The sequence below is a fragment of the Sorex araneus genome, chromosome 6 (genome assembly GCF_027595985.1).
Source record: "Sorex araneus isolate mSorAra2 chromosome 6, mSorAra2.pri, whole genome shotgun sequence".
Classification (NCBI taxonomy): Eukaryota; Metazoa; Chordata; class Mammalia; order Eulipotyphla; family Soricidae; genus Sorex; species Sorex araneus.
The window spans coordinates 796,925-820,670 of record NC_073307.1 but is presented as its reverse complement, the minus strand read 5'-3'; the positions used below and the strand labels follow the sequence as shown (position 1 = coordinate 820,670).

The 23,746-nt window shown below is 58.7% G+C and overlaps 1 protein-coding gene across 2 annotated transcripts in view; it reads left to right on the top strand.

Annotated features, from left to right (window-relative positions):
• DNAJB14 (DnaJ heat shock protein family (Hsp40) member B14) overlaps positions 1-23,746 on the top strand; it is a 39,782-nt gene that overhangs the window by 6,750 nt on the left and 9,286 nt on the right. For both annotated transcript variants that reach the window (XR_008630627.1, XM_055141198.1), the window contains exons 2-5: positions 8,190-8,361; positions 16,721-16,866; positions 22,766-22,948; positions 23,588-23,682. Coding sequence is in view for 1 of the 2 variants with exons in the window: in XM_055141198.1 (XP_054997173.1) it covers positions 8,190-8,361; positions 16,721-16,866; positions 22,766-22,948; positions 23,588-23,682 (596 nt within the window). In the remaining variant the exon portion in view is untranslated. The remainder of the gene's footprint in view (positions 1-8,189; positions 8,362-16,720; positions 16,867-22,765; positions 22,949-23,587; positions 23,683-23,746) is intronic.

The following is a 23,746-nucleotide window of genomic DNA, read 5'->3' as shown; positions in this document are numbered from 1 at the left end:
TATCGCTCCAGCCCAAATTCCAGTATTTTTTGTTCCATTTCTGTGAAAAATGCCTTTGGGTTTTTGATAAGGATTGCACTGAATCTATATATTGCTTTAAATAAAATGCCTTTGGAGGAATGTTAATTCTTCCTGTCAGTGGGCACAGAATATCTATCGTTTTGTGTCTCCTATTCATTTCAACAGTGTCTTAAAAGTTTTTAGTGTTTGGGTCTTTCATTGATCATGTTAAATTTATTCCTAGCTATCTTATTCTTTTTGACAAGATTGTAAGTAGGGTGGTTTTCTTAATTCCTTTTTCTTCGATTAATATTCTCTTCAAATTAATATTTTGTATCTAGAAACAATAGACGTTACTGGTGCCCGCCCGAACAAATTGATGAGCAGTGGGATGACAGTGACAGTGACAGAAACAATAGATTTTTTCGATATTGATTTTTGTAGCCTGCCACTTCTCTCTCTCTCTCTCTTTCTCTTTCTCTTTCTCGCTCTCTCTTTTTTAGTGTTTAGGGTTTTCTATGTATCTTTTGCTGCAGACAAATAGTTGTAATCCCATTTCTTCCCTTGTAATTTACTTGCCACCACACCCCCCTTCTTTCCCATGGCTCTTGCTGAGATTTCCAGCATTCTGTAAGTAATTGTTGGAGAGTGGGCACCCTCTCATATTGCACGTTGAGTATGATGACATCAGCAATTGGCTTGTCATACGTGGCCCTCGTGATGCTGGTGTACCTTCCTTCTGTGCCCATGTATTGTGGATTTGTTTCTCCTTGGTTTTGTCCTTTCCCGGCCATGCTCAGGGAACCCAGGCCTTCCCCACTGCAGCCAGCTGGGCCACGCACATACCCAGTCACTGCAAGTCGGAAACGGATGTTGGATCTTGTCCATGTTTCTGTGTTTACTGAAACTATCATATGATTTTTATCAAGTTTTTTTTTTTTTGCATGTTGAATAATTATATTCCTGGTTAGACCCTATTGAGCCTGGTGTATGCCCCTTTTATGTATGTTGATCTCAGTTGGATAAGTTTTTTTTTTTTTTGTAGAGAGGTGGTTGGCCCCATCTGGTGATGCTTAGGGTTACTCCTGGCTCTGCGCTCAGGAATCACTCCTGGCAGGCTCAGGGGACCATATGGGGTGCTAGGTATCGAACCCAGGTTGGCTGCGTGCAAGGCAAATGCCCAACTACTGTACTATCCCTGTGGCCTGTAGTTGACTGATTTTATTGGGAATTTTTACATCTCTGTTTATCAGAAATTTTGATGTAGATTTTTTCCCTTTTGTTTATTGTCTTTGTTCTTGGCATTAAGATAATGTGGAACTTACATGTTTAGAAGCATTCTGTTCTCAATTGTTTCAAAGTTTGACAGGTAGGTATTAAATCTTTGAATGCTTGGTAAATAACCTAAATGTAATCTGTATCCAAAGGAACTAGAAAAAGGACTAATGAAACCAGGATCAATTAGAAGGAAGAAAAGAAGAAAGTTACAGTTGAAATACACTCAGTAGAAGAAATAAAGCAACAAATTGAACTATCTAGTAGAAATAGACAAATCCTTAGAATCACACTCCTTCCACCCTGAATGAGGAAGAAACAAACTATCAATGGATCAGCTTCCTCCGCGCCTTCTCAGGAAGCCAGTCCGGGCCTCTGCTAACTGCTTAGTAGACACCCCGCTGGCCAGGGTTAAATATATGCCAAGAAGACAGAGTCATTTTTTTTCTCATGTGAAATTTATGTTATTTTTATTTTGTTTTCCGTTTTTTAATAAGCTGAACCGCACCATTTTTATAAAGCCACAAAAGCTATTGACTGTTTGTAAGGAGAAGCCTTGGGTTCGTCAGTTTCCCGCCTTGTTCAGAGTAAACCAAGGCCGGGGCCCTGACAGTGCCCCAGGAGCACCCAGGCCAGCACTGCTCTGCGGGGCCCCGTCATTCGTTCCAGCTCTGGGTGGTCTCTCCCCGCGCCCGTGCCCGGGCTGCCTTTCTTCTCTAGGTGGCAGAGTCCCCTCCCTCTGCAAACTGCTGGACTTTGCACGTGCTCAGAAATGAGTAAAAACTTACTGTTGCGGTAACTTGAGAATTGCAAACAAATGTGCCGCCACGTGCCTGGCCATGGGCTGTGCCCTGGTCGAGGCGTGTCTCGGTGAGGCCGAGGGAGCCTGGCGGGCTCCGTGGCCCCCGCAGTGTGCGTGCCCGCCTCCCGCGCTCTCCTCCTCTCCCTGTGCCGTGTTGACCAGTTTCGGAGAAGGGCAGTTGATCCCCGTTCTTCCTCCAGACGCACCTATGTGTGGGTCGGGTTTCTCTTCCTCTTTGCTTTAGAAGTGACTTTGGTTTGGGGCTTCACTGGGCGGTGCTCAGGCGCCCTAGGGGGTGCCCTGCAGGGAACTCAGGCCCGGTGCCCAACACACTGTCCTGTCTCTGGCCCAGACGGACCCTGTTCTGTCCCTGTCACGTCTCAGCGTTCTCGGTAGGGACTGGTCCTGAGGGAGCCGTGACACGTGGCAGAGCAGGTCATGTCTGCATCGACCCTGGGTGGCGCAACATTGCAGGTGCTAGTTCCAGAATAAGGTCACGAAACTACCCACGAGTTAATCATCGAAAACAATGAAACTAGGGGCTGGAATGATAGCACAGCGGGGACGGTGTTTGCCTTGCACCTAGCGGACCAGTGTTCAATTCCCAGCATCCCATATGGTCCCCTGAGCACCGCCAGGAGTAAACCCTGAGTGCAGAGCCAGGAGTAACTCCTGTGCATCACCAGGTGTGACCCCAAAAAGCAAAAAAAAAAAAAAAAACAACCAAAAAAGAAAAAAAACCAATGAAACTCTTTATACAGGTACTCGTTCATTAAAATCATTTTAAACCTTTGAAAAATTAGGATTAAAAAAAAGGAAAGGGGCTGGAGCAGTAGCACAGTAGGGAGGGTGTTTGCCTTGCACGTGACACGCGGCTGACCTGGGTTCAATTCCCAGCATCCCATATGGTCCCCCGAGCACCACCAGGGGTAATTCCTGAGTGCAGAGCCAGGAGTAACCCCTGTACATCACCAGGTGTGACCCCCCAAAAAAAAGAAAAGAAAAATCAGGACACTGCAGATCTCCATATATAATTTCACTTCTGCTTCCTCTGTGATACAGCGTCACTGCATTTGCCTTGTCACACCTTCCTCTCTCCCTCCACGCCCCTCTCCGCACAGACACAGCTTGTCCGTTTAGGTTCCGTTATTTCCCACAATAACCGTGAGCCCTACGTGAGTCAGTGTGTGTCTACCCAGGCGAGAGCGCTGTCCGATGTGACCCGGCCGCCAGCATCACAGGTGCTGTCCTGAGGAACTCGAGGCAGCATCACTGTTCGGGCATAGTGTTTGGCTGACTGTCCAGGTCTGAGGTTTTCTTTCCTTGGGCCTCGGCCTTTCTGTTGCGTGAGATGGGCCCCTTCTTTTTTTTTTTCTGCTTTTTGGGTCACACCCGGCGATGCACAGGGGTTATTCCTGGCTCTGCACTCAGGAATTACTCCTGGCGGTGCTCAGGGGACCCTATGGGATGCTGGGAATTGAACCCGGGTCGGCCGCGTGCAAGGCAAACGCCCTCCCCGCTGTGCTATCGCTCCAGCCCCGAGATGGGCCCCTTCTGCGTGGACTCCCCCCACTGGAGCTTGGGGCACGTCCGTGTCGGGCGTGTCTTCGTCGGCTGTGACCCAGCAGACTCGTGTGCGGTGGTGGGCCTTCCCGCTGAGGCCCATTGGATCGTGTAGCCTCCGTGCTGATGGCCGGTTTCCCCGTTCTTCCCCCCTTGTCGTCAGTGAATTCCATGGGGAGGCACCTGGAGACGGTGACTGGGCTCGCACCCATGCCTCGTCGTGTCCTTCGTCTTCTTCCCCGGCAGAGGCCGGCCGTTGCCTGGCGTGGCTCTGTGTCAGGCCTGCGTTGTCTCTCCTGACGCTCAGGTGGCCTCTTCTTGCATCAGCCGGACTCCGCGGCACACCGGCACCTCCCAGCGCCCTCTTCCTGGGCGAGTCGTTTCCAGGCTCCCCGTTTGCTCTCGCCCTCCCTGCGGACTCGCTCTTTGGCTGGGATTCCTGCAGCGGTGCGTGAAGCCGTGAGCACGCGTGGGAGAGTGGTCAGCCCCGGCGGGCCTGATCTCGGGGATTTCACGGGGGCCGTGAGTCCTGGAAGCGCCTCTCCCGTCGCTGTCTCCCGAGACCCCCGGGGAGATTCTCGACCCCCACCCACACTGCCAGGGGGCCCCACTTTCCTGCCTTCTCAGATGCGTCCCGTGGCCTGGGGCCCCGGAGTGTCGGGGGCTGGGCACGTCCGGTGCTGGTGGTCCCAGGGCTGCCGGAACGGGACTCGGGCGTCTCGAGTGCTGCCGTCTCGGGCTCACTGACCAGCACTGCCCTGAGCCACGCTCGCGGTCTCCCTGTGGCCCCGCCACGGCCATCTTCTCCGTGTCGCAACCGTCCTACTCCGCGTGGTCTCTTGGGACTGGACTTCTCCGTCTTGGTGCTGCTAAGGTCCGTCCCTGGTGTGGCCGTGTCCTAACTGTCCCCGTCTGGGCAGCTGCGTGTCCACCTGGCAGTGCCCGGGCTTCTCTCTGCTGCAGTGTTGCTGGGAAGATCTGTAAGAGCGGTTCTTGTGTAGAGGTAGGTTTGCACTTCCCCTGTGTCTTTACACCCGGATGGAATTACTGAGCAAACGGTAGCTGTGATTTTAAGCCCTGCCCCCGCTGAGGGTCCCCCAGTGGTCACACCCCGTCTGAAATTCCGGCCGTGGGGTTTGGGGTGCGGGTTGCTCCACACCCACCCCCTCTCTCTTTCTGGCTAAGTTACCCCACGCTGGGAAGTGAGACCTTCTGAGTCTGAGCATCTCCAGGGGCCTGCGCTCCTTTGTGTTCTTAACTTGCAGTGTCTGTTCAGATCCGTCGCCCGTTTGGGGTGGGGGGTGTCGGAAGCTGAACCCCGAGCCTCACACAGGGGAGACATGAGCTCTAGCCCTGATCACGCTCCTGACATCTTTCCCCATTTCAAAAACTTGAGCTTTTTAAAGATGATGCGGTTGTAAGAGTTCGTTATGTGTTTCTTTCAGATCCGTGGCTTACGAATACTTCCTCAGCTCTGCAGATTATCTTTAATTTTCTTAGCAGTTGTCAGAGCACGTCACTGTGGCGCCCATGTGGAGGTCCCAGCGATGGTGTGTGTCCCCCCTCCAGCGCTCACTCCGGGGGTCCCAACAGACTGACCCAACAGAAACAGTTGTTGTTGGCAGGATTCCATGTTACGCTTCAGTCTGGCCCCGTCTGCCGAGCAGAGCACTGTGGGGAGGAGCCCGTGGTGGCAGGGACCAGGTTGGGTGCCATGTCAGCGTGCTGGCGGTCAGGGTTTCAAACACAAGGTTTGGGGCCTTGGGCTCCTGGCAACACTCAGGGTGCTGCTTCCGACCCTGGGCTCTGGAGTGACCCTGTGGAGCCCAGAGGACCGCGGTGGTGCCAGGGAGGAGCCAGGGCAGCGTGAGGAGCGCCCGCCCTCGGCCCTCTCCGGCCCTGCGTGCCTCACCTGCTGCCTCTGCTTCTGCTTGGCCACGGGAGGTTTGCTCTGCGCTTTCCTTCAGACCAGAGTCTGACTCTTCCAGGGCGTCTAGTTCATCCCTTGACCTGGAGGTTGTGCTGACCTTCACGTGTGGTGAGGCGAAGGTCCGAACCCCCCCGCCAGCTCTGAGTCGTTTGCTCTGCCTCTCGGGCTCTCGCCTTCCAGGCCCTTGGTGGCTTTTCGAGTCATGCTTGCCATCGACTTTCCTGATGCTGGGGAGGGACGCGGCTTCCCGTGCAGTGCCTGCGCTCCAGCCCTTCCACCTCTCGCCCGCAGTGATTTCTCGGACGCGCTGTACTCACAGCTGTGCATGTATCCGGCTGGTTCTTAGGGGCCCGAGGGGATAACATTATGGTCTAACTCCAAATTCGCCCGCTTTCATTCCTTGTGAGCCTGTGAAGAATGACTGCCAACTGTGGGGCTGTGTGTCTCTTAGACCTGTCACACCGGAGCACTGTCGTCCCGTTGTTCATCAATTTGCTCGAGCGGGCACCAGTAACGTCTCCATTGTGAGACTTGTTGTTACTGTCTTTGGCATATCGAATAGACCATGGGGAGCTTGCCAGGCTCTGCTGTGCGGGCAGGATACTCTCGGTAGCTCGCCGGGCTCTCCGAGAGGGACAGAGGAATCGAACCCGGGTCGGCCACATGCAAGGCAAATGCCCTCCCCGCTGTGCTATCACTCCAGTCTCTTAGGTCACGCTTGGTAATTAAATGTCCAGAAAATCTGTGCCTTGTTTGTTTTGTTTTGGGGCCACTCTTAGTGCTCTCAGGGGTTACTCCTAGCTCTGCACTCAGGGGTCGCTCCTGGTGGGCCTGGGGGACTAAAGGCTGAACCTGGGTCAGCCGTGCAGGTGAGCGTTTACCTGCTGTGTCACCTCTCCGGCCCTGAGCTGTGCTTTGAAAGCTAATGTCGATTGTTGGTTGAACTGTATTAAGCTCTCCTACTTTGATGCCGCCCCCTGCCCTCACTTCTGTTTAGTTTGACTTACCGTGGGGGTTTCCAGCATAACGAGCGGAGAGGGCATAGCTCTCTTAGCTCCAGTCCTTGGCCGTTTTGTTTATTTATTTATTTATTTTTAAATTTTTTTGCTTTTTGGGTCACACCCGGCGATGCACAGGGGTTACTCCTGGCTCTGCACTCAGGAATTACCCCTGGCTGTGCTCAGGGGACCATATGGGATGCTGGGGATCGAACCCGGGTCGGCTGCGTGCAAGGCAAACGCCCTACCCGCTGTGCTATCGCTCCAGCCCCTCGTTGGCTGTTTTAAACTTACCGGGGAAGCTGCTGCTCTCGTCTTGGTCACTCGGGCCCGTTCCATTACAGATCCTGCCCTTCCTCTCTGCTCTGGCCACGCCGGGGGCTGTGGTGCCCGGGCTGTGCACGTGCTCGGCCGAGTGCTGGCCAGGAAGGCACCTGCACACGTGCTGATGGGGTGCTCCCTAGCGGCGATCCCAAAACTGCTCGCAGGGAGGCTCTAGTGATCATGCACAACAGGGAGGCTCTCTAGTGGATGCACACAGTGCTCGCCGGGGGGCTCTCTAGCAGTGATGCACAGTGCTCATGGAGAGGCTCTCTAGTGGATGCACACAGTGCTCATTGAGAGGCTCTCTAGCAGTGATGCACAGTGCTCATGGAGAGGCTCTCTAGTGGATGCACACAGTGCTCGCGGAGAGGCTCTCTAGTGGATGCACACAGTGCTCACGGGGAGGCTCTCTAGCAGTGATGCACAGTGCTCATGGAGAGGCTCTCTAGTGGATGCACACAGTGCTCGCGGGGAGGCTCTCTAGTGGATGCACACAGTGCTCGTGGGGAGGCTCTCTAGTGGATGCACACAGTGCTCGTGGGGAGGCTCTCTAGTGGATGCACACAGTGCTCGTGGGGAGGCTCTCTAGTGGATGCACACAGTGCTCGCTGGGAGGCTCTCTAGTGGATGCACACAGTGCTCGCTGGGAGGCTCTCTCTAGTGGATGCACACAGTGCTCGCTGGGAGGCTCTCTCTAGTGGATGCACAGTGCTCACGGAGAGGCTGTCTAGTGGATGCACACGGGGAGCTCTCTGGCTCTCGCCTCTTCAATGTTTGTGCTTGTGCTTCCTGGGTGCCCACTGGGTGGTGCTCACACACGTGGCCCTGGGTTTGCCCCCAGCCCCGTCCCGCCCCTCCCACCGCCGCTGTGGCAGGCTGTTGGCTTTCTCCCTGCCGCCTCCTGTCTGAGGCAGCAGTTCCTCCGGAAACCCGCGGCCCAGTGTCGGCTAGCAGAGCCTTCGGGGTGAACGTCGGGGCTCCGTCCGCCGTGGTCTGAAGCTCGTGGACTTCCCAGCAGGCCTCGCGGGGCGGGGCAGGTGCAGAGCGCCTGTCTGGGCCTCTCGAAGGATAGCCCCGCGCCTCGAGCCGCGTCGCTGTGTCGAGGAGGGAGCGGCTCTCTGGCCGCTGCTCCTCCCTGGATACGTCGAGTCCTGGTTTTCTCCGGGGTTCCGCAGCTCCCCCGTGATGCCGGGAGCAGCCAGCCTCCCGCTGTCCCCTGGCTCGGTGGCCTCGTGCCACGGCAGTCTCGCGTGCGCCTCTGACACCGGCTCAGTCTGTTTCCTCTGTCGCTCCGCAGCGCTCTTGGAAATAATTATGAAAAATGGAAGCACGGCGGGAAGTGGCCCTCACTGCCGGAGACCAGCGGGCCCCGGAGACGCCGGCAGGCCCAGGGGTGCGGAGGACGGCGGTCCCGGCGGGGCGGAAGGCGCGAAAGGCTACACCAAAGACCAAGTGGACGGGGTCCTCAGGTAGGAACCGGGCGCGAGCAGGGTGCGGCCGCCGACGGCCAGGAGCCCGGCGTGGGCTCCCTGCCTGTGTCTGGAAAGTCCTTCTGCAGAATGCCGGCCTCCGGGCGCCGTCCTGCACGGTCACTCTTAGCCAGAGGTGCTTCTGTGAACTTTTCTTTCTTTCTTTTTTTTTTTTTTTTTGAGAAAAATTTTCAGAGAAAATTTTTTTGGAGAAGAATTTTAGTTCTTCCATATGTGTGAGAGCAGAATTGTGGGAGAAGAGAGACAACCATGGCTTCAATTTTCTGCTTGAAGGATGGTTAGTTTTTTCCATTTCAAACCTTTAAAGCTCTCACGCAAATGCAGACGCGCAGTGTCTCCCCCTGGAGGACGCTTGTCACCTTGCAGTGCCCTCACCCCTGCCCCTGTGCAGGGCCAGTCTGGGAGGGCTGAAAGCTCCGGACTGGGGTTGGCGCGGGCTTCGGCTCCCGCGTGGCAAGGGGACGGTTCTGGTCTGGATGGCAGCCCCCAGGCTGCAGCGTGTGCCCTCAGCGGAGTGTGGACGGAGCCGGGCAGGCCGGGAGGGGGCAGGGCGGGGTGGGGGGGCTCCGCTCCCTTCTCCAGCCCTTCGCACCACCTCCCTCAGCCCCGACCTCCTCTCCCCTCCATCCTTGCTGCTCCCTTCTCCCTCTTGTTGCGATGTGTGATCTGAGTCATTGTGAATTCAGCATCTGTGTGTTTGTGTTTTGCTTTTGCCTGGTTCTGTGTAAATGCTAAACCTCGGTGTGGGTGTCGAGGCTGGAGGAGGAAGACCTGCTCTTGGGGGGCCTGTGAGCGCAGGAGCAGCTGAACCGGGCGCTCTGTGTGCGTGCGTGCATGTGCATGTGCGTGTGCGTGTGTGTGCATGTGTGTGTGCGTGTGTGTGCATGTGTGTGTGTGTGTGTGTGTGTGTGTGTGTGTGTGTGTGTGTGTGTGTGTGTAGCTGAGCCTCGTGTCCGGCTTCCTGGAGGAAAAGGCTGGACGGACGCAGGGCCGAGTTGCCTCCCACGGAGCCATGTCTTTCCAAAGCAAGTCTGCTCTGTGCTTTTAATTCGGTTTGGCTGTTGGTGGTGTGCTTGGGTCACTCCTGGCTGTGCAGAGGGAGCTGGGGGTCGGCCTGGGGACACGCGTGCTCTGTCCTGAGAGTGAGGGTGGGCCTGAGGGCTGGGACGGCGTGTTGCACGTGTGAGGCTGGGCCCACCCCCAGCATCCCGAAGCCCAAAATGAAACAGGCTGTCAAGGCGGTTCAGTAGGCCCTGGCCACGCCCACACTGTAGGGGTCCTCAGGCCCCGGGGGTCGCCCCCAGGCAGCGGCCCCAGCAAACTGATCCAGGTGAAGGCCCTTGAGCACCTGTGTCAGGGAGGTGCTGGGCTCGAGCCGGGCCTGGGCATCACCCACACGCGGGGCTCCTGGGTGACCCCTAGCACCCACCGGGCGACCCCCAAGCAGAGCAAAGACCGTGGAGTTACCTGTAGCTTTTGAAAAGGTGAGGCTCCACACGAGGCTGTTTTCACTTAGGGCGCCCCAGAGGGGGCGGGTGAGAGCCCTCCCCGCCCCAAGGGACCCAGCCCCCGCAGCCGACCTCCACTACCCAACCGCCGCCACGCTCCAGGCCACTTTACAGACCGACACATTGTAAGACACTTCTCCCCATTTTCCATAATTACCACACCGTATTTGATGGAGTTCAGATAGTACGCAACAAATCATATATGTGTATGATATATCATCATCACCATCATCATCATCCTGTTGATCGTCGAATTTCTCGAGCGGTCTCAGTAACGTCTCCATTCATCCTAGCCCTGAGATTTTAACAGCCTCTCTTTACTCGTCCTTCCCAACAGTGTCGCATTGGAGGCCCTTTCAGGGTTAGGGGAATGAGACCCATCATTGTTACTGGTTTTGGCATATGAATACGCCACAGGGAGCTTGCCAGGCTCTCCCGTGTGGGCAGGAAACGCTTGGTAGCTTGTCAGGTTCTCCAAGATGGAGAAGTAGGCTATAAGATGTCGCACAGCTGCACTGTATTTTACATGTATATATATATGTATATGTATGTGTATGTATATACATATATATGTAAAATATACATACACATACATACCTCTCGGAGAGCCCGGCAAGCTACCAGAGTATTCTGCCCGTGTGACAGAGCCTGGCAAGCTACCCGTGACGTATTCAATATGCCAAAAACAGTAACGACAGGTCCCATTCCCCTGATCCTGAAAGATTCTCCAATGGTTGGGAAAGACGAGTTGGGAGAGGCTGCTAAAATCTCAGGGCGGGGAGGAAGAGAGACGTTACTGGTGCCCGCTCGGGGTGACAGTGACAGTGATTAGAAAAGGTCTCCAGGAAATCAGTGGAGAGCCTTGGCGAATAGAACTTTCCTTATCTTAACTTTCCTTATCTTTCTTTATCTGGTGTTTTCCTGATAGTTTCTCTCCCTGGCCCAGTAGGTAATCAGCTGCCGCCCAGGTGTGCGGGAGGAAGCGGCCACTTTGCTGCTTTGCTTCTGTCTCCAGATGGGGAGAGTGGATGGGAGGAGGAGGGTGTTGGCCCCGCCCCTGTGTGGACGGCTCGAGGGGGCAGCAGCCTGCTGAGGGTGACCCAGGGAGTCGGAGGTGACCCTCTGGGGCCCAGGGGAACCGAGGAGATTGGGAGCTGGTAGGGGTGAGAGCAGGCCACGTTTGCCAAGGGGCGGCCGCAGGCTGGGCCGAGCTGGGTGGCACCGGGGCCCCTTGCAGTGTGGGGGAGCTGGGTGGTCAGCGCTCATGCTGGAAGGCTGGTTCTTTGTTTACCCTTTTTTTGGGCCACACCTGAACATCACCAGGGTTTACTCCCAGCTCTGTGCTCAGGAATTATCCCTGGCAGTGCTCAGGGGATGATATGGGACGCCAGGGATCGAACCCAGGTCAGCCGCTTGCAAGGCCAACGCCCGCCCCACTGTGCTGTCGCTCGGGCCCTGGAAGGCAGATTCTTGAGCCTTTTCGCTGTGACTCTGACGCAGAGTAAAGGTAGGGCCCGCTTCCGGGGACCAGGTGGACGGAGTGGCCCCGACAGCCCCCGACAGCCCCGGGCGACGCGCAGCCCTGCCCCAGCGCTGCGCGGGGCTCACACGGCCCAGGCCTCCAGGGTGCGGCGAGCGCGGTTTCCCGGGGCCCGCCCAGTGGGACCTGCCGCAGGGCCGGGATGCCAGCCAGCCGCCCAGCGGGGAGCAGCGTGCAACCCTGCGGTGAGCGTTGCGTAAGCGTGCGCGCTCACCCCTGTGCTCTTCCACGCAGAACTCACAGGAAGACGCTGACACGAAGGCGTGGAACTTGGGCTCCTGAGTGGCGTTTGGTGTCCTTTTCGTTGGCTGGGCTGTGTCCTTGCTCTCGCTTGCCCAGGCCACTCCTGGGTCCGCCCTGAAGGTGCTGTGGCTCGGGGAAGGGACCGTGTGGTGCTGGGGAAGGGACCTGGGCTCCCACGTGCACCAAGCCCGGCCCTTTAGTCGTGAGCTTGTTGTCTTGGGCTGTACCCTGGGGGTTGCTCCCGGCGGTGCTCCGAGGATCACGCAGTGCTGGGGTTTATTCCCAGTCCTCTCTCATTTTTGTTGTATTTACTTACTTATTTATGGTTTTTAGGCCATACCCAGTAGTGCTGGGCTTACTTGTGGCTCTGTGTTCAGGGCTCATTCTTGGAGGTACTCAGGGAACCATAAGTGCCAGGAACTGAACAGGGTCTGTCAGGTGTAAGACAAGTGCCCTACCCACTGTACTATCTCTTTGGCCCCACAATCTCATTTGGAAAACTTTTATTTAAAAGATTGGCATGAAATCACTAACTGAGCTGTCATTAATTTTCAGGCAGTCCTGCGTGGCTCATAAATAATTTGAATTATGAGCGTTTGAACATAGAATTTGATTTAACCCATGGTCCTTTTAGTTAAGCAGTTACTTTGTCAAATTTAGATAATCAAATAAGTATTTACCTAAGCATCAGTTAAAATTTGGAGTCTCTTTTTATTTTTATTGCTTTTTGGGTCACACCCAGCGATGCTCAGGAGTTACTCCTGGCTCTGCACTCAGGAATTACTCCTGGCGGTGCTCAGGGGACCCTATGGGATGCTGGGAATCGAACCCAGGTCGGCCGCGTGCAAGGCAAACGCCCTTCCCGCTGTGCTATCGCTCCAGCCCTAGAGTCTCTTTGTGGTCAACTGCAGTGTAAGAAAAAAGAAGTGGTGGGTCCTCCTGCTTCTGACCCGCCTCGGGGCCTGGCTGTCCGGCTGCCGGCCAGGGCCTTCTGCACGGAATTCCCTGGGGGCAGGTCGTGGTCACTGCTCTGTCGTTTCTTTTCTCTTGAGATCTTTGTTGAGGAGGGAGAAGGTGTGAATCTCAGGGACGTTGCGGCCGAGAGCAGGGAGTGGACGTCAGCACCAGGAGGTCCAGGACAGAGCCGAGCCACGGGACAGCGCGTCCGGTGCTCGCTTCGACTTGGCTGACCCACATGCCGTCCCCGGCACCAGGTGCAGCCCCTGAGCCCTGCCTGGCGTGAGCCCCGAGTGCAGAGGCAGGGTCAGTCCTGGGAAGCTAGAGCTGGGCCCCCAGACCAAAGTAAATAAGTGTAGTTTCTTCTCGGGTGTGGTGGGCCACAGAGACAGCTCCGTGGGTGAGCCGTGCTGTGCACGCAGGGCCCCGTATGGCTGTCTTGCACCCCCGGGAGCTGTAAGCGCCTGAGCGGTGCTGGGTGTGGCTTTAGGAGCCTGAGTCCCCCTGAAGCTTGTTGAGGGGTGTGGCCTGCCCGTGGCCAGCCGCTGCGGGGGTCACTCTTCCCGGCTGGCTGCTCCACGAGCTTCTTCACAGTTGATGAAGAGTGTGGAGAGCTTTACGCAGCTGCTCCTCCTCTTTTCTCTCGGTGGCAAGCCTTAGCTCAGAGCTCACCTCTGAGGGCCCCAGCCTCGTCTCCCCACACTCTTGGCCTCCCCTCCGGCCGCCGGGCTCCGCTGCTCCCTGTGCTCGGGAAAGACCTGCGGAGCAATCTCAGGGCCTCTGTCTGCCCTGATGCCGTGTCTTGTGCGTCCAAGTCAGAGCCGTGCGTGGGGAGCTGCCCCTTTGCCTCCCTGCAGCCGAGGAAGCCCAGCGTGGCACGCTGCGTCTCCCCGTCTGCCCCGCACTCTGGGCTGATGTTGGCGCCAGCCACACTTCCGTTATAGCAGTCTTTGGTATGAAAACGGCTTTCAGATTCTCACTCTGTCTGCCTCAACTTTTGCTAGATTTTCTCACACTTCTGCATCCAATCATCCACCATGTACCCGTCCATCTGCCCATCCATCCTTTTATCCAGCCCTCTCCATATATTTATTCATCATCCATCCGTCCGTCCGTCCTTTATCCATCACTCCATTAACTGACCCACCCATCTAACCATTTGTTAACCACCCACCCAGTTATTTCTCCATCAGCCAATCATCCCTCCATGTCCCATCCACCATCCACCGTTCATCATCCGTCTGGCCACCCTTGCTTGTCTGCCCGTCCATCCGTCACTCGGTACACGTGGTGACAGCATAGGACTGCAGCCCTGAGGGAGCCCCTGGCCTCGGCTCCGCCAGCAGCTGTGGGGGCATGCCTGCATGCCCGGTGGCAGTGGTCCCAGCGTGGGGTCCTGCACCGCCTGTGGGTTGGGCCGACTGGCCCATGGAGTTCAAGGTTCTGAGAAAAGGAAGAGCTGAGGTCAGGCTGTGGGATCCAAGCACGGAAGGAGGCAGAGGACGCGGGTCCTGGTGCTGTCCGGGAGGGGACTGGTTCTGAAGACACCAGCCTTAAGGGCAAAGAGGAAGGAAGTGAGCCGAGAGGTAGCGCAGCGGGTACGCGCTTGCCTTGCACGCAGCCAGCCCCGGTCCACCCCCCACCCCGCGCCATATGGACCCCTGAGCACTGCCGGGACTGAGCCCTGCACAGCGGGTGTGACCCCAAAACCAAGCCAAGAGAAAGGCAGGAAGTGGCCGAGTCTAAAGGGGACCTTCTCTTTTCTGGTCTGACCCAGCAGGGTTCTGACAGGAGGGTTTGTCTGCTCGTTCCTGAGTTGTCCTGTTCCCGTGAGCACTGCAGACCCCCCACCCCCGCTCTCCTTTGCTTCTTTATTTTTATCCAAATATTTATTTCTATTTGAAGTACTTAATGTTTCCCCCGGCTGTTCTTCTCTCCCACTGTAAATTTATTCTCCGTGTGGGTTGTACTTCGGTGACTATTTTATTCACCTCTGGTCTCTGAAACAATATCTGGCATGAAGTAGATGTTCAGTAAATTTTTTGTTGTAGAAGTAAACCTCAGTTCCCATCTACTACTTGGTCATGTGACTTCTGGAAATTTATTTAGCCGTTCAGAATCTTGATTTTCCTCCTTAGCTAAAAAGCAGTGATGTTAGATGCGGTAATGTGTGAAAATGATCGGCATGATGAGCTGCCATCGTTCTCTGTGTGAAGTCCTCGAGGAAGAGGCACGGGTTGGAGTCAGAACTGTTCCTCGTTTACAGAGATGCTGAGGGGCACGTCCGGTCCTGCCGCCTTCCTGCAGCAGCGCCAACCGTCCTTAGCCGGCTCCTCGAAGACTCAGTGCGGGAGTTTCCCTCCACGCTGGGCACGTCCTGCCAGCCCACTTCCAGACCCTCTTTCCCCGTCAGAGGAGTTACAGTGGACTCCCTGCAGCAGTGCTCCAGGATGGTCCCTCCATCTGTGTGTCCCCCCGTTATGTGGGAGTCCCGGGGAACTCCTCCGGGCCCACCTGAGGATTTCAGAGCACCTGCCCAGTCGGTGCTCAAGGAACACCACTGACTAAATAGCCTGACCTAGGAAAATGGTCTCTCAGAAGGAAAAACCTGATTGTAATTTTTACTACCAGAAAAAGACTAACCGATTTTTGTTGATGTGGTCACGTGGAATTGTCTGGAATCTTACACAGCATCTCCTCCTCTTTCCTTTCTGTTTTTGGGTCACACCCGGCGATGCTCAGGGCTGGCTCCTGGCTCTGCACTCAGGAATCACTCCTGGCGGTGCTCGGGGGAGCGTGTGGGGTGCTGGGGATGGAACCTGGTGGGCCGCGTGCCAGGCAGGCGCCCTCCCCTCTCCTCTTTCCCCTTGTTCATGTGACAAATTAGAAAGGAGTCACAGGGTCGCTCGTTGCAGGCCTTGGTACAGCCCGTGTGCCGGGCGTGCTGCGGGCAGCCAGACGCCCGGCCGGGACCGTGCCCTGAGTGCAGCGGGCAGGCCGTGGGCAGGGCCGGTGCAGGTCGCCTGCCCTTCTTGCCTCGGGACTCGTGGGAGGGACACACCTAGTGCCGCCGGGCGACCATGCTCCCGTGGCCGTGCTCGTCACGGGGAGGGGCGGGCGCGTGCCGTCCGGGCTTTTCCCTCCGGGCTCCTGTCCTGGGGACGGACACTTGCATCTGGGCCAGCCCCGGAGGCCGTCCTTCCCAGCACGCCCCCAGGTGAGGCCCGGAGGATCGCTCCCTCAGAGAGGCTGGGAGGCCGCCCCGAGGGGACCCCCCTGTCCAGGACTGCCGCCGTGCCCCCAGGACGCTCCCGGCCTGCGTGAAGGGCCACACGCTGTCCACTGCCCCGGGTGGCGGCGGGGGCCACGCCGACGCCCCAGGAGGAGGAGATTCTGCGCACAAAGCCCTGTTTCCTGTTCTAGAGTTTTCTGCAGGAACTCTAGAGGAAAAGGGCTGGAGCGACAGCACAGCGGGGAGGGCGTTTGCCTTGCACGCGGCCGACCCGGGTTCTAATCCCAGCATCCCATGGGGTCCCCTGAGCACTGCCAGGGGCAATTCCTGAGTGCAGAGCCAGGAGTGACCCCTGTGGACCTCCCGGTGTGACCCAAAAAGCCAAAAAAAAGAAACTCCAGAGGAAATAGAGAGCAGAGGCCCCCAGGAACCGTGCCGGGGAGCACCTCTGCCTCCGCCTGACCGGGCCGGCGAGCTGGGCTTACGGGCACGCGCGAAGGAGACTCCGGCCAGACACCCACACCCTCTGGTTGTTCTTGGGGGAGGCAGGGGAGAACTGTTGACACGCGCTGCTGGGCCTCGTCCTGGGAACGTCTCCCTCCGCCCGCCGGCTCAGCGTCGCCGCCTTCTCCACACAGGGGGCAGCCTTCTCTGGGGCAGCCGGTGGCCATCCCCCACGCTGGGCGGAGTCGGAGGGACGGAGGGAGCAAAGAGAGCAGGGGACGACTCCCGATGTAGGGAGAACTGTTGCTGGGTACCGAGAAAACGATCGAGACATTTCTCGGTGTATTAAAAACTGGAAATAGCACATGAATTTCTCCCGTGAAATTGGCATTCTGACACGCTCTCTCGTTTCAGCATAAACAAATGTAGAAATTACTATGAAGTCCTCGGGGTCACGAAAGAGGCCGGCGAGGAGGACCTGAAGAAAGCGTACAGGAAGCTGGCCCTGAAGTTCCATCCCGACAAGAACCGCGCGCCCGGAGCGACAGACGCCTTCAAAAGTAAAGTCGGCCTCCTTAGAAGCAGCCTCCTAGGCCTTTCCAGAGGCCGCTCTGCAGCCCCGGGGGCCAGACCGTGCCGGCGTCGTGTCCCTGTCTGAGCACAGCCCTCTGAGGCCGTGACACTCAGCTGCTAACTCGGCAGGTGACGGGCCGAAGCAGCTTCTCCGAGCCAGCGCCTGTTGGGGCGGTCACCACACGTGCTGTCACGGCCGCACACGGGCGTGGTCATGGGGCGGGGTCTCCCCTCCCCTGCTGTGGGGTTGGAGATGCTAACGTGTTCAGGATTGGGGCAGTACCGGAGGTTGCTCTCTGCTCTGTTTCCGTCAGCTCTGGCCAGGCGTTGAGGTTTTGTGTGTAGTTTTAACTCATATGCCTTGAGCATCACGTGAATTAAATGCATCACCTTTAATATCAGAGGCGCTTCTTTACCCAAAAGCACTCGCTGTAGTACATACTCCACCGATTTTTTTTTTTTTTAATGAAGTGGAAAGCTTACTGGTCTCTGTTTTCTCAGGGTAGAATGTTGTTTGGTTTGATTCTGGTTGTGACTTTGAAGGTCTGGGAACAGACAGTATCACTGTCAGCTAATGTGGAAAGAAGTTGGAGTACCCCCAGGCCCTCGGATCACCTCGCAGCTCACGTGAACTTTCAGACGGGGGGAGGCTGACACTTGGTCTTGGGGAGGGGCCGATGGTGTTGAGACGCGTGTGGCCGAGAGGTCTCACCTGCTGTCACCTGCCAAGTGATTTCAGGAGGGCGGACCCAGCCTTTGTGCCGCCCGCCGCCGACAGCCCTGCATCGTGAGAGGGGGGCTGTGCTCTCTGCGGCCCCTCTGGGGTCTTCCCCTCTGCCTTGCGAAGCTGGACACTGAGGTCCGTCCACATTCCCGGGGGCTTCCTCTCTCCGAGAGCCCGGGCTCCAGGGAGGTGCCAGGAGGGTCCCTTCGAGTCAGCAGGGCCTGATGGGTGGGCTGCTCCCTTGGCAGTACCCCGGGCCTTCAGAACCTCCGGCCGGCTCGGCCTGATGCTGGAGGCCCACTCACACAGCACGTGTTTCCCTTCGAGGTCACCCTGCTTTACTTTTGGGCTGACTAGTCTTAGCTTCTGGTTTTGGACGACCAACCCGCTCTTTCAGCTAGTTTTGTCTGTTGTAGAAAAGGTGCGTACGGACAGACGTCTTCCTGAGCCCTTTTCCCTTTTTCTTACAGATAATGACAATCAGTGCTTTTTGTTTCCTCCAAGAATTGAACAGGAGGACGTAAGTGGTTTAGGGAATCAACTGAGAGAGAAGAGAGATGTTGCGTGCTTGTGAGCTCTCAGGGCAAGGGGCTCTGATGAGGGGCCGAGGCACAGTGAACGCCGAGGTTCGCTCCGCTCTGGTCCTCAGTTAGGGATGGAAGTTTCTCCACACAGGCGAGAGGGTTATTTGCATCTTGAATGTGTCCTGAAGTTTACATAAATATGTTTGAAACCTTTTTTTTTTTTAACCTGAGGGCTTGTGGAGGCAGTACAAGGCGTAGCACACAGCCTGGAGGCCGCAGTGCTGGGGCGTGCTCCCGGGATGAGGTCCCTGGGGCAGAGGAAGGTGAGATGTGAGGTGAGGCGGGTCCCCCTCCTCCTCCTGTCTGGTGTCGGTGCCTTCAGGACACCCCCGTCCGCCTGCTCTTGAAACACATTAGTGACTGGTACTCTGCCCTGGGCCCGGGCACGACTGTAGTCTCAGGTTCACACACGTCTGTGCCTTGGTGACCCCCGAGCCCTGTGGTGCCGGGGATTAGTCACTCGCTGCTTTTAACTGCCCGGCAACTCACTCAGGACAGAGAAGCCAATTCTACCCCCTGCGCTTGTCCCGGTGGGCAAATAAAGTCAAGGGCCACAGGACACCCTTTCAGCCCAGTAGTTTGTAGCTCACAGGGGACTCTCGGCAGTGGTCGTTCCTGACACCTGACGGGCAGTAGTTTGCGTTTGAAGCGTCTTGGAAGTGTTGCTGGCTGGCCAGAGCCCGGCCATCTCCGCGCACACACGGGGTCACAGGGGCCCCGAGAGAGGAGCTGGTTTCCCAGGGTCTCCCAGGGGCCGAGTGGAACAAAGATCCGAAGGCAAAGCAGGAGGAGGAAGAGTGTCTTTATCTCCCAGTAGCGACAGCCTCGGAGGCCACGGAGGGGAAGCGTCTCCTCAAGGCGAACGTGAGCCTGTGACTTGTTCGAGAGGTCCGAGACCTGGCGTGGGTCCTTCCACCGGGAGGGCGCAGCCGACGTCCGTTCCTCACTCCTCACGCTCCGAGGGGCGGCAGACAGACGGCAGAGGCGGGGCGTGCGTGAGGTGGGCAGGAGGGCGTGGCGGCTGGGTGCCCAGGCCCATAGTGCAGCTCGGCCTGAGTTGCCTTTCAGGTGAGCAGAAAGGCCCTCTGCCCTTTCGTGTCCCAGCCCGGCTGTGAGGTGGACGACCAGAGTCACAGTGGGCACAGACCGTCCTGAGGAAGAGCCCGGCAGCGCTGGGCCTCGTGCCCAGCCTGTGTGAGGCCCTGAGTTCTGTCCCTGGCACTGCGGCCCCTCCCTGTCCCAGCACCACAGTCTGTGGCCCTTAGCAAAACAAAAAATAACAACAAAAAACCCAGAACAAGAGTGGCCAGAGTGCGGCACGCCCTGGGCTTGCCCTGGGGCCCATCCGGCTGAGCCATGGCACTCACTTCACTGGTGTGGAGAGAGATGGGCTGGCAGAACAGGGGTGGGAGGGAGGCTTGCACACCTGGCTCAGGTGAGAGCGCCCGCTGCGTCAGTTACAAAGTGGGCCTCGTTGCCTGGGAGATGGCGGGGTCTCTGCTTTGGCTTGGGGCCACGCCCAGCTGTGCTTGGGCCTTACTTCCGCCTCTGTGCTCAGGGATCACCCCCGGTGACCAGGGCCCTCACAGGGTCTGGAGGTGGGGCTGGGCACAAGCAAGGCAGGTGTCCTCCTTGCTGTTCCGTCTCTTCGGCTCCAGCCAGAGGGAGATTACGACAAACAGGTCGGTCATTTCAGAAGGACAGACCGAGAGGAAGCGTCTGTGCCAAGGGCAGTATTGCGACACACAGGGATTCAGAACGCTGCGAGCGGGAGGGGAAAATAGACGGCTTTCTGCTTGGAAAGCTGGAGACGAGTACCGTCCTCGCACAGCGGAAAGACAGAGCCGGGTAGGGATTCAGCAAGAACGCAGATTCAAACACCACCGTTCAGCAGAGCCTCGCTTAGCCCCACTGCCCGACACCACCGGGGCTCCGGGACGCTGGGGTGAGCCTCCGCCAGTGAAGTCTGTGCAGCCCAGCTGTTACCGTCTGGGCGGAGGAGTGAAAGTCGATGTTTATACTTAAGACCGGAACGTGAGCGTGTACAGCAGTTTAATTTGTAATAGTGCTCGCATGAGAAACAATCCAGATGTCGTTCGGGGAAACAGGGTCACAGCCAGCGGGACGGATGGATTGTCCTCCGCAGCGGAAGGCCACGGAGCATCCGTCTGTCCAGAATCCAGGACACTGAGGCAGCCCGGCCCGGGGGCTGGAGAGGTGGGGCGGCAGGCAGGGCACTCGCCTCGCGTGTGGTGACCCAGGTTCTGCCCCCAGCAGGCGCTGAAGCCCCTTCAGGAGTCATCCCTGAGCGCGGCCGGTACGGCCCCCAGCAACCCTCAAATGCAGAGCCTTCAGGATAGAGTCAGAGTCCCTGCCCGTCACGGCCCGGAGGTTGGCGGGTTACGAAGGGCCTGGCAGGCCGGGGTCCTCGTGCCGTCACCGTGGGTGAGACGGGTGACAGCTCCCCTCTGTGGGTAGGTTGTTCCCTGGCACAGTTTGGTCTCCGGGCAGCATTGCACCGGGCAGCCACACCCCTGCACCTGGGCTCTGGGGGCACCTGAGGAAGGCTGGGGGCAGCTGAGTGCACCCTGTCCCGGGGAGGAGCCCTGGGCAGAGAGCCGTGGTGGCTACCTGGCTGTAATTGATTCAGGGGACACAGAATCATCCAGAAGCAAACGCCTAATGGGCATCTGTTTGCTTGCGCAGTCGCCTGGGGCAGCCTCCGGGGCCTCTCAGATGCATTTTTAAAAAGTCCCGCGTTGAGGAGGCTTGGACTCGGGCTGAGGAGGCACGTTCCCTTTATGCGGTAATAAATTATTTGAGGGCTGGAGCGATAGCACAGCGGGTAGGCCTTTTGCCTTGCACGCAGCCAACCCGGGTTTGATTCCTCCGTCCCTCTCGGAGAGCCCGGCAAGCTACCAAGAGTATCCCACCCGCACGGCAGAGCCTGGAGAGCTACCCGTGGCATATTCGATATGCCAAAAACAGTAACAAGTCTCACAATGGAGACGTTACTGGTGCCCCCTCGAGCAAAGCGATGAGCAACGGGACGACAGTGGCAGAATTATTTGAGGTGTTAGAAAGAGAGCAGGAGTCTTCCTGCCTTTAGCTCGGACAGCTCAGCTTCTGTAAATCCCCTCAACAAGATATTTTGGCAGCCGGATCCTGAGCTCTCTAGGACCGGGATTATGAGGCGGGAAATGGGAGCTTGGGAAGAGACGCTGCAGGGCTGACCCGGTACACGGCAGGTTCACTGGAGGCCAGTCCCGGTATGAGTCCTTGACCACACACAGTCCCCGAACGTTTGGAAAAGGCAGGTGTTTTTGAGGGGCCAGCAGATGCCTTACACATGGCTGACCCAGGCTTGGTCCCAGCACCCCGTGTGTTCCCCGAGTCCCGCCAGGAGTGTGACCCCTGAGTGCAGGGCCAGGAGGAGGCCCTGAGCACCACGGGTGTTGGCCCCAAAGCAAACAAGCACATTTGAAAGTGGCAGAATAAGAAGGAAACAAAACACCCCCCCCCCCCCGCCCCAACCCAGACTCACGGGCCAGAGGAGCTGCAGGGGTGAGCTCAGGCCTGCATGCGGGAACCCGGGCCACCCCCAGCCCCACGGCCACCCCCGCCCCCATCTCTAGGGAAGCCCCCAGCACTCGCCCCTCAGAGAAGGAAGAACAGCAAAGTAACGAGACGCGTTGGGGGCTGGAGGGATGCGCCGGCGCTGGGACTGCCCTGCTGCCTCGTCCCCGTCACCGCGTGGCCCCCGGGCGCCTGCGTGTCCAGGACTGAGACTGCCCTGCTGCCTCGTCCCCGTCACCGCGTGGCCCCCGGGCGCCTGCGTGTCCAGGACCGAGACTGCCCTGCTGCCTCATCACTGTCACCGTGTGGCCCCCGGGCGCCTGCGTGTCCAGGACCGAGAGGGAGCGGGAGTGAGGCCAGCGGAGCCAGACGGGGGGCAGCGGGCGCGCGCCCTGCACACACAGGGGCGGCCCACGAGTCGCAGGAGGGCGGCGGTCACCGGAGAGGCCGGAGCCCGAGGGTCCGCGTGGCCGTGCGTGAGGAGCCGTCCTCTCAGCGGCCGGGGCTGCCCCGCCCGTCGGAGGTGGAGTGGCAGGGCCAGGCCGCCCGTGTCCGGGGGTCCCTAGAGGCGGCCTCTGCTTCCCCAGCAGCCTGCGCTGAGGCGGCCGAAGCGATGCAGCCTTTCGGGGGCGGCCTGGCGGGGGCGGGGCGTTGGTCGGCCTGGGGGTCTCGGCCTGGCGGGGGCGTTGGTCGGCCTGGGGGTCTCGGCCTGGCGGGGGCGTTGGTCGGCCTGGTGGGGGTGTTGGTTGGCCTGTGCGGGGGTGAGGGGGTCAACCTGGCTGGGGGTCGTTGGTTGGCCTGCGGGGGTCGGCCTGGCAGGGTCAGCCTGGCGGGGTCGGCCTGGCGGGGGGGGGCATTGGTTGGCCTGGGGGGGTTGGCCTGGCGGGGGGGGCATTGGTTGGCCTGGGGGGGTCGGCCTGGCGGGGGGGGGTGTTGGTTGGCCTGGCGGGGGTCGGCCTGGCAGGGGTCCCTGCCCGCGCCTGTGAGTCGCTCCCCTTGCAGAGATCGGGAACGCGTACGCCGTGCTGAGCAACCCCGAGAAGCGGAGGCAGTACGACCTCACGGGCGGCGAGGAGCAGGCCTGCGGCCAGAGCAACGGCAGGTTCGACTTCCACAGAGGCTGCGAGGCCGACATCACCCCCGAGGACCTGTTTAACATCTTCTTCGGGGGCGGGTTCCCCTCGGGTACGTGGCCAGTCCTGCTGCCTCCCTGGTCTCTTCTCCCTCGTGCAGGAAGCTCGCGCGGCCCCGCCCGTGGGGGCGAGGTGGGCACCTGCCGCCCTGCCCCGTGGGCATCAGGCTGCCCGGGTGCCCCGTTGGCAGGGTGAGGGTGGGGCCGGGAGCCGGCTGTCGCCTCAGGCTTCCAGGTCTCCCTTTCCCTCGAGCGTGTGTCAGTTACGTAGGAGAGAGGCCGGGAGAGGGCGTCCAGCTGGCCGGGCGCTGGCCTTGGCGGCCGCAGGCCCTGACCCACCCACAGGAGTGGCCCCTGAGCAGCACAGAACAGACCAGAGAGCTGCTGCTCCTCTCGCTGGCCTGGGCCCCTGTCCCCTGCCGCTGCCCGCCACCTCGGGGGACCAGAAGGCCAGGCGGGGGCCTGAGGAGCCGTGCAGTGCCTTGGAACATGCCACGCGTGTGTGCCCTGGGCTCAGGCCCTGGCGCCACCAGCTGTGCCTGCATGGTCCCTGCAGCCCTGCTGGCGCGGCCCCCGGCACTGTCCGGCTGCACCGTGGCAGGGAGAGGGACCCCGGCGTCACAGCGGCAGGGAGGGGCGGGGCCTCGGGAGCCCCGGAGACACCTCTGACGTGGCCTGCCTTGGTTTCCCAGGGAGTGTGCACTCGTTTTCCAACGGACGCGCTGGTTACGGCCACCAACATCAGCACCGACACAGCGGCCACGAGCGAGAAGAAGAAAGAGGAGATGTACGTCTGCACGGTGCTCAGGACCCCCCGCCCGTCCCGGCCCAGCCTGCAGGGGCTGCCGCAG